The sequence below is a fragment of the Coenobita brevimanus genome, chromosome 116 (genome assembly GCF_032717465.1).
Source record: "Coenobita brevimanus isolate Jiangsu-jjx chromosome 116, ASM3271746v2, whole genome shotgun sequence".
NCBI classification, from domain to species: Eukaryota; Metazoa; Arthropoda; class Malacostraca; order Decapoda; family Coenobitidae; genus Coenobita; species Coenobita brevimanus.
This window is the reverse complement of record NC_137069.1, coordinates 3,302,167-3,311,936: the sequence shown is the minus strand read 5'-3', so window position 1 is coordinate 3,311,936 and position 9,770 is coordinate 3,302,167. Positions and strand designations below refer to the sequence as shown.

At 42.6% G+C, this 9,770-nt stretch overlaps 1 protein-coding gene across 1 annotated transcript in view; it reads right to left on the bottom strand.

The window, feature by feature from the left end:
- Positions 1–6,449: 6,449 nt before the first annotated feature.
- Positions 6,450–9,770, bottom strand: part of LOC145418773 (uncharacterized) — a 52,927-nt gene continuing 49,606 nt past the window's right edge. Inside the window, exon 3 of the mRNA XM_080287107.1 lies at positions 6,450–6,681. Within this exon, the coding sequence (XP_080143233.1) occupies positions 6,450–6,681 (232 nt within the window). The remainder of the gene's footprint in view (positions 6,682–9,770) is intronic.

The window sequence follows — 9,770 nt, the reverse complement described above, 5'->3', positions numbered from 1 at the left end:
TGAGAAGCTGATGGAAGAAGTTTAAGGAACTGTTACTTCTCCTGACTACGAAGGGCCTCCCTGCGTCAAAATGTGTGTGAGAAGTGTTATGCTTGGTCTTTATAAGAAGATACATGCAGACCTGAATGCAGAGATATAAGAATACTATGATGGGTAAGTAGAGCCAAAGCGAGTGAGAAAAATATATAGTAAATACTCTGTATTGCAGTGTGAGGTGAAAGAGATCTGAAAAAGAATTATTACAAAAGTGATGCAAACTGGTAGGCTGAGATGGTTTGGACATACTGAGAGGATAGTGAGGGTGACTGGCTGAGGAAGGTCACAGGTGTTAATGTGGGGATAAGAATGACCAAAGATAGGCCAAGAAAGACACGGGGTAAGGTCGTATGTGGAAACCTCTGGGCTAAGAAACTGAGCTGGGATATGGCTCAGGATCACACTTGGAGAACTACCATGAAGTGAAAAGTACTACACATGCTGCCATGGTCAATGATCTCTAATTTTAACCATGCAAGTCCACTCCTGACTGATACCAGATGTAATAAACAGAAATGAATGATGAGCATGTCTTTTCTGGTAGCTGTCCTAATTCAAAAAAAAACTTTGAAGGGAAGCATGCATATGAAAAGCCCAACATAAGATTAGGGGCTTTTGCAGCTGTCCTCTTATCTGTCTGTGATACTGGAAATCTTTACAAAATGGCTTACAAGGCGAGTAATATACCCAATAATGTTAAAATCTTGCTCTAATAAGTTATACAAAGCAACATTGATGTCACATACTTGATAAATAAACACATAATGTACAAACACTAGCTACATAGAACCTCCATATTTATAACAACAGGTTTCACACTCTACTCAGATATCATGAGAAAGAAAAAGTGTTCAACAATCAGGCAGTCACAAAGGCCTTGAAGTGCATGCCAGTTACACTTTGCTTAGCTATAACTGCATGAGCTCCAATTCGATGTATATTTTGCTTCAGAGGTGCCTTGTGCAATACTACAAGCGCTGTGAAGTGTTAAAGCTTGCAGTCTTTCCTAGTAACATTTCACTGCCTCACATATCACCAGCTATCACATCATTATCACCATTACCATTTATTAATCTCTATGACAACCAAATGCCTTGATCTCAGAGTGGGTGACCACAAACAAATCACCTCCATGTTACCCTGTCCTACACCATCATGCTGCCCTCCTTCCAACTCACCACACCATCATGCATACAGCCTCTCTACCTTCATCATATATTATCATCCTAATCCTTATTCATGATTTAGAACAGTTTTATATACTGATAAGGCACTGTAAGAAATCATATATATTATTTTAAAGGCCCAAATCAACAATACGAAGCCACTGTGTTTTCTTAAAAATTCATCCCACACTTTGATTGAGCGAGAGAGGGCCTGTGGGATGTTTAGTGGCACTGATTCCTTAATACTTCTCCCTCAGCGATTTTGTCTATACATTTCACCTCAGTAAACTCTTGTATGTTACCGATGCAAACTATGTTGATACTGAAACAATCTAAATAAAACACACAAATATCAAGGTGCAATGAGCAAAATTAATCAAAAGGAAACAAATGTTTATGGAGCCACCTATGCCATGGAGATGAAAGTCCTGATATATACCAGGTGGAGTGAAACACAGGTGAGGTACCAGTATTGATTCCTGACAAATATACATGACAGTAGACTAATTACACCTAAAACCAAAAATTTATCATTAGGTCTACTTACCGGTACTGCTTTCTTTCTTTCCAAAATTATATGTACTATTTACTTTCAGATTTTGTGTCCCCTGCATTGACATTAGTTAAGTGGGATTCTATTAACCTTCTCTATAGTCAGTGAATCTACAGGCCATCTTTAGTGCCATTATTTCTAAAACAGCTGCTTTTGCCATTGCTCCACACTAAGGTCTTATCTTGTATGAGAAAAAACTTTAATAGAGAGTAAACAGGGTTTATCTTTTAAACATAAAAAAAAAAACTAATGAATACTGTATATATCACATTTAGATGATGTTAAACCCTACCCACAAATGAAAATAGGCAAAATACATGATGCCATTATCAAATACTAATGAAAATGCAAGAAATATTCTGAGATTACAGTTGAATGTTTGGTAATAATTATGATAAATTCATAACTGTAATTTCATATATAAGGTGAATCCCCTAATTTCCATCTTTTACTAATAATGGGGTGGGGTGCATAAAAGCCCATTTAGGCTAGTCTGGAAGGCAAGAGATCTTTTGACTGTGGTCTTCCTTGCATGCTAATAGTGCTCTGGGTCTGGAATCAATTTATGTTTGGTACAGAAATGAGTGACACGGCTGTGCTTTCGCAAACAAAAAAGTAAAGCTACGGTGACTAATCGTAATGCATAGAGAAAAATGGTTTGATGCCATATTTTTTAATACCAAAACTCATTATGAAATTCGATCTTGATTATGATTAGTCAATGCTGCTCCTGAGGCATTCTTACTGATACTGACTCCATATTGTCAGCACACACACACACACACAGTTTCAGCTTCCCAAATGAAGTATAGCCTCGCAGGGTAACTTAATAGCACTCCGGAGTCTGGCAGGAGACACAGGACATCACACATCACGGGGAGGATGTGGTGTTTCAACGGATATATGAGACGCAAGGTTACACCCTGGTATACTGTGCCAAGATACACCCAGCATACCTGCCCTAAACACCATATCACAGCATACCATCCATCCACCACACTACTTCCTACATTATATTGACACCAATATACTGGATATTAATACACTTTCAATATTCTTCCTTGTGCTTATTTCTGCTCTACTGTATTTTACCCATGTCTGTTGTCTTTTTTTATTTTTTGGCTGTAGTATCTGTTACCCTTTTCGTGCGCCATGATCTTCCACCCTACTTTTTTTTCAGCTGCTTTCATTTCTGGTCTTTCATATTTCCTTGCTTTCATAAATTTCATGTCCCTGCATTCCATTTCTTCTAGTCATGCATTCATCAAAACGGCCACCTTCATCTGTAATGCGCATAATTACACACATTTCCAACCTACCAAAAATTCTTTCCTCCGTCCTAGAAATTCAGTAACGTAACACACGGGGCAGCGATTGATACTTCTTACAATGTGACGATCTTCCGCAAATTTCATTACAACATGCAACGCAGATGGCTAAGTGGCTACTTTAGAACACAAAAAGTGCACTGAGAAAACTAAAACATACCTATTTCAGAGTATTTAAGGAAACCGTCGCTTCTCCCTCCACGAGGCAGCCTCTGGGCGGAGGCGAGGGCCCGATGCTACCGACAATATCGCCGACGGGACGCGTCAGTGCATCTAACATTCAAATCTATATGAAACCTAATGATCCAGTCTAACCTAACCTAGCCTAACGAGGGGTCTTCGTCGCCAGCTCCACTGATTTTTAACCACCTAGGATTGCCACAATCTTACCTAGAGGGCTACCGAATGCCAAATCCCAATCCGAGTCCTAATTTGCTGAACGTACCGGTACTCTAATCTACCGTAGCCTAAAAAGTGACCTAACCTGTCCTATCCTAAATTAATCAACTGATATTATCCAAACCTACCACATTTGTAAAGAATTTTTAATTACGCCATGAGTAAGATGCGTTTCGAGATAGTAAGCAAGTTATGCTCTCGGTAGTAACTTCGTCAGGGTGAAGGTGTGTTAGATATATACAAGTCTTTAAGTATTTCACAAACAAAACTTTAAAAATGCCAAATAACTATGGTAATCTGTGATACATAACAGGTTACCTGCGAGCCTAATTTCAATAGGAAATGTGGAGAGGCCGCGCCCGTGCAGCAGTTAAAATTTTTCCCCCACAACAATGTTAACGCATATACCTCTTTCTGTACCGGTATCTACACACGCATCCATTTCAATGTCTAGCTTTCAACACTCACTAACTCGGTGCCATTTGCCGAGTTTGTTGATGGGGAGATTTCGTTAACATCTCTCTTTCAGTTATTTACTTTTCGGAGGGTACTTTAATATTCTTCTGTAGGTTACTGAGGCAAGCTATGCTGATACACTGATATGGATAGCACAGAAGAGAGTATGTAAGTATTTTAGGCAAATAAGGACTGAATAGGGAGGCTACCAAAGACCGAGCTGCGTGGAGAGCTGCCATTTCGTGACCAAGACCAAGGCATGCATGTTGGAGCCTTTATAAACGATACGACGATGATGATATTTCCGACTTTTTCTTCACATTTGCTGATAGGCCTACATACAGTTCCATCTCCATGCTTGCTTGCTTATGCATAAATCTACACGAATATTCTTCCATGTTTTGTTTAAAAGCAATTACTACTTTTGAACCCTTATTCACCTTCTCCACAAGCCAAAAGCATTAATTGGTACACACAGAATAACGACAACCCAGACTGCTGGTGTTTGGCAATAAAACCAGCCTTCCTGCATTCAAAGTCAGCTCTGAAACACGATTATTGTTAACTCTTCACAGCCATCGCCTCTTACACGGAATTTTGGCGCCAAGGGGAAGGCAAGTCCCTAATTTTAGACGATATTTTGACAGATTGATTGAAAGAAACCAGTGCCATGCAAGGAGACCATCTGACACCGAAAGAAACCAGTGCCAAGCAACGAGACCATCTGACACAGGGGCAGAAAAAGGCAACAGCAGAGAGAGAGAGAGAGAGAGAGAGAGAGAGCAGAAGGGCTATAGACTGAAAACGACACCAAGATTAAGAAGAAAGGCCAAAAACAAGCAAGAGAAAGAGGCGGCCATTTTGTGAAGCCTGGGACGAACTTTGAACATGTGTAAGTACCGCTGCTGACTGCACTCTGTAATGTGGGATGCAGGCAGAACAAATTATTCTCTTGTTAAGTTACTGATGCCCATGTCCATATTAACACATTATAAAGAACGTGCATGAGATTGTTAAGATGTCGACTGCAAAATAAATCGCTACGGGAGAAGTGTTACGGAGCTCCCTATGTGTCTTAGAAAACTGCCTGTTATTCTGGTAGAGTGAGGAGGCTCCCTAACACCTCTTCCTTAGCGATTTAGTTTAGGATATGGCTGGTTAATATCGTTTTGAGCGTTACTCATGCAGAGTATGGCGATATTGGAAGGATTTATGAAACAGAGGACAGTAAGGCGTAATAAAAAAAATAAATCTCTTAGGAAAAGGTGTTGGGGAGCTTCCTCAACCGATCTGAAAACATCTTAACACAGGTGATAAGATTTTTTAAACAATCTTCCGAGACAATATTTGTAAGGATTATTATTATTATTATTATTTTTATCATCTCGTACTGTGGATAAGTAGAAGCAATGATGGTCAGTTTCCCAGACGTGTGTGTGTGTGTGTGTGTGTAATTCACCGGGTCGGTCAGGATCACTTGATGGTCGTGATCGTCAGCTTTTACCCTCCCGGAAGGGAGCTAAGAGCTCATATAGTCCGATCTAAGGGCAAGGCTGTGACCTTCGAACACGCACACACCCGTCCCCTTGCTCAAGGGGAACAGTAACCACCCACTTCGTCAGTGAAACTTTTTCGCAACCTGAGCGAGGCGCGAACTCCCGTCCACCAGTTGGCAAGCGAGTGTGTGTGTGTGTGTGTGTGTGTGTGTGTGTGTGTGTGTGTACTCTGGTTCAGTATATTGGCTCTGTGGGTGTTTCAGTCTTGGCTATCTTTCTCAACAAAAACTTTTTCAAATAAGCTAAGCATCACACTGAAGGAGCATAATCAGGGTTGCAAATACATGATCTCTCCAGTACCTTCTCTGCATCTCAACCACTGATATCCCACTTCTTAGCAAAAATAATAAAAACAATAATAATAATAATAATAAAAACCGTATCACTGTGTTCCCAATTCACCTTTTGAGTGTTCATGCACCACATCGAGTTTAAATTTTATACCCATGTTCATTCGAGATATTGTTTTGTTTACTTCTTAATAATAATAATAAAAACGTATCACTATGTTCCCAATGCACCTTTTTGAGTGTTTTTTTCCTGTTCATGCATCACATCGAGTTCAAATTTCATACCCATGTTCATTCGGTAGTCTTTTGTTTACTTCTTCACATACGCTGTAGTTGACGGCCGCGGATGTTAACGTATTTAGTCCGGGGCGCCACAAAACAAAACATTTTAGGAAACATCATGCCTTCACGAGAACCCAGATCACAAGATTTGAATTTATCTGCCTATAATCCTTCTACGTATATTTATGTATCCATTTATTTACAGGTGTAACTTTTTTCACAGCCGTATCCACACTTATACTCTTCCTACACAGATTATATCCTAGTAGGTCTGCACGCCTTCACGTAAACCCAAACCTCCACAGATTATATCCTAGTGGGTCTGCACGCCTTCACGTAAACCCAGACCTCCACAGATTATATCCTAGTGGGTCTGCACGCCTTCACGTAAACCCGGACCGCTTGGTAACGGCGAGATGCGTGGTCTGCCAAGTGCCCAGTTTGCGGTCCCCCCTCTCCAAGGAGCCGGTCATGTGGTAGCCGCGTCTGAGGTCAGCAGGGGTCAGGGTGGAGGTCAGCACTAACCGGAAGTCACCGTCAGCCACGCCCCGGAAGCTGCCCTCCACCACTACCTCGCCCTCCCGCGCTGCCGACACCCGCCCCACCGTCTTGTGTCTGGGGAGGGAAGCACGGTGAAGTCTATCTGTCTATCTATTTATCTATCTGTGTCATATCTATCTATTTATCGATCTATCTACAGCCTGACGCCCTAATCCCGTAAGGGGTGGCCACAAACAAATCCCCTCCATGTCGCCCTGTCCCCTGCTATTTCGGTACCCTCCCCCCAACTTGCACCTCCTTCTATCATATACCTCTCCAGTCCATCCCTCCATCTCATCCTCGGTCTCCTCCTCTCTCACTTACATACACTCCTCGTTAGTCTCTCACTCTCCATCCCCCCAACTTACACCCCACCTCCCATACTGTATATCTCTCCACTCCCTTCCTCCCTCTCCCCCCTCCACCTCACATACACTCTCCTCGTTAGTCTCTCACTGTCCCCCCAATTATCCCCACTTTCTCATATACCTCCCCACTCCATCCCTCCATATCATCCTCGGTCTCCCCCTGTCCCCCTCACTCACATACTCTCTTTGTTAGTCTCTCACTCTCCATCCTCCCAACTTACACCCCTCTCTCTCATATACCTCTCCACTCTATCCCTCCATCTCATCCTCGGCCTCCCCCTCCCTCCCCCGCTCACTCACATACACTCTCCATCCTCCAACTTACACCCCTCTCTCTCATATACTTCTCCACTCTATCCCTCCATCTCATCCTCGGCCTCCCCCTCCCTCCCCCGCTCACTCACATACACTCTCCATCCTCCAACTTACACCCCTCTCTCTCAAATACCTCTCCACTCTATCCCTCCATCTCATCCTCGGCCTCCCCCTCCCTCCCCCGCTCACTCACACACACTCTCTTCGTCACTCTCTATCCTTTCCACATGGCCAAACCACCTCAGTGTACTTCCTCTAACGCTTTCTATCACAAATCATAAGACACTGGCGATAATATACAAAATAAGCAAAGTGAATAAGAATCATGGCAATTTCTATACAAAGGCCTGAGTTAGTAATGAAAGGGCTTAAGTAGGATCATACGAGGGAAGATGTTGATGTCAATGGTAACACTTGTATATGCTATGAATGGGTAATGGTACTGTGGTGTGGTGTGGTAGGGTGACGTGTGTGTGGTATGTGTGGTAGGGTGATATGTGTGTGGTGTGGTGTGGTAGGGTGATGTGTGTGTGTGTGTGTGTGTGTGTGTGTGTGTGTGTGTGTGTGTGTGTGTGTGTGTGTGGTAGGGTGACGTGTGTGGTATGATGTGTGGTAGGGTGACGTGTACGTTGTGGTGTAGTGTGGTGCGGTGTGGTGTGGTGCGATATTGCGTGGTGAGAATGCAGGAAGTGTGGTGTGGTGTTGTGCGATGCGGTGTAATGCAGTGGTGTAGGGTACTGTGAACTGGTGTGATGGTACGGAGATTATAGTCTGACAGATCGAAACGTAGGGTTTTGGTGGAGTCACCCCCTCCCTGCACTGTTGCCACGTTTCCGAGCTGACCTCTCCATCAGCGATGACCTTGACACTGTTTCCCTCTTGTGATCTCCGTTTTTCTAATACCCCCTATACCCCTGCCACCAACACCCCCTATACCCCTACCCCCAACAACACCCCCATCAACAACACCCGCTATACCTCCACCACCAACACCTCCTATAAATATAGACCCCCACCATCAACACCTGTATAATAATTAGCCGTTGATAATTGCTATACTTTTATTGAGAGCATACATTCTACCCTATTGCTCAAACTCCCTAATCTTACAATCCCATCTGTCTTAATCCTTCCCACTGCCTTCGTTCCTAAATCCCTTAATTGATCTATTTTTAACCTAAGTGTCCCCACACCTTTTAAACCATTTACCTCTCTGTCACTATTCTCCACCATATGTATCAACTTGTATTATATTGTGTATAGAACTTTCATACTGTATGCTGTACTACTGTATAATGTATAAGAATACCCACTGTTTAGTGGAAATAAAGTTTTATTATTATTATTATTATTATTATTATTTCTCTCTCTCTCTCTCTCTCTCTCTCTCTCTCTCTCTCGCTAGATTTTGTTATGTGTCATCCATGGTTTTTTACTTCCATTTTTATGTATGGATTATAATTTTGACTTTATTTCCGCACCACCCTTGAGGTAAAAGTCACGGCGCGTTTTTTTATAGAGGTTTCCCCAATAGGCCTAAATCCTGTAGGGGGTTGGTGACCTCCCACAGCGTACACACAAACACGTGTCGCGTGAGTGCTGCCACCCCAGAGCTGTTTGATATATTTATTTTAATTATGAAAGGATCGCCTCTTCCCACTTTTATCCCTTCAAATTTTCTTGCAATTATACTTGCTAAATTAATTAGCAATGTTAGAAGTGTTGGGGAAGTAAATAATAATTAGAATATTTTTAGAGCAACACTGCCAAATTTTTATGCCACGTTTCTCTATTATCGTATAATATAGTATGCAGAATAGTTTTATTCTTCCTTGATACATGTCAGCACTTTCATTACAGTTATATTAGTATGAGTTATGTTTATGTATCATTCCTACTACACAAACCACAGGCGTTATACATCGTAGGGTTAGGAAACATGGCAATAGTGTAGGGAGGGGGTGACTCCACCCAAACCCTATGTTACGAGGAGGAACACTATAGTGTAGTGTAGTGTAGTGTCGCGTTGTGATGTGGTGTGATGGTATGGACAGTGGTGTGGTGTGATGGTATAGGCTGGTGTGGTGTGGTGGAAAGCAGTGTAGTGTGGTGTGGTGTGGTGGTACAGTGTATGGCATGATGTGGTGTGGTGGCAAGGAATGTAGTATGGTCTGGTGTGGTGACAAGTGTGGTGTGGTGATGAGTGTGGTGTGATGAGTGTGGTGTGATGTGATGTAATGTAGTGCAGTCGTGGCGTGGTGTGTGGTGTCGTGGAATATGATGTGATGGTAAATACAGTACAGTGGTGTGGTGTGGTGTGGTATGGTGTGATCTGATGCTGTGGTAAAGAGTGTGGGGTGGTGGTAAAGAGTGTGGGGGGGTGGTAAGGAGTGCAGTGTGGTATGGTGGGAAGGAGTGCAGTGTGATGTGGTGGGAAGGAGTGCAGTGTGGTGTGGTGTGGTGGTTAGGAGTGCAGTGTGG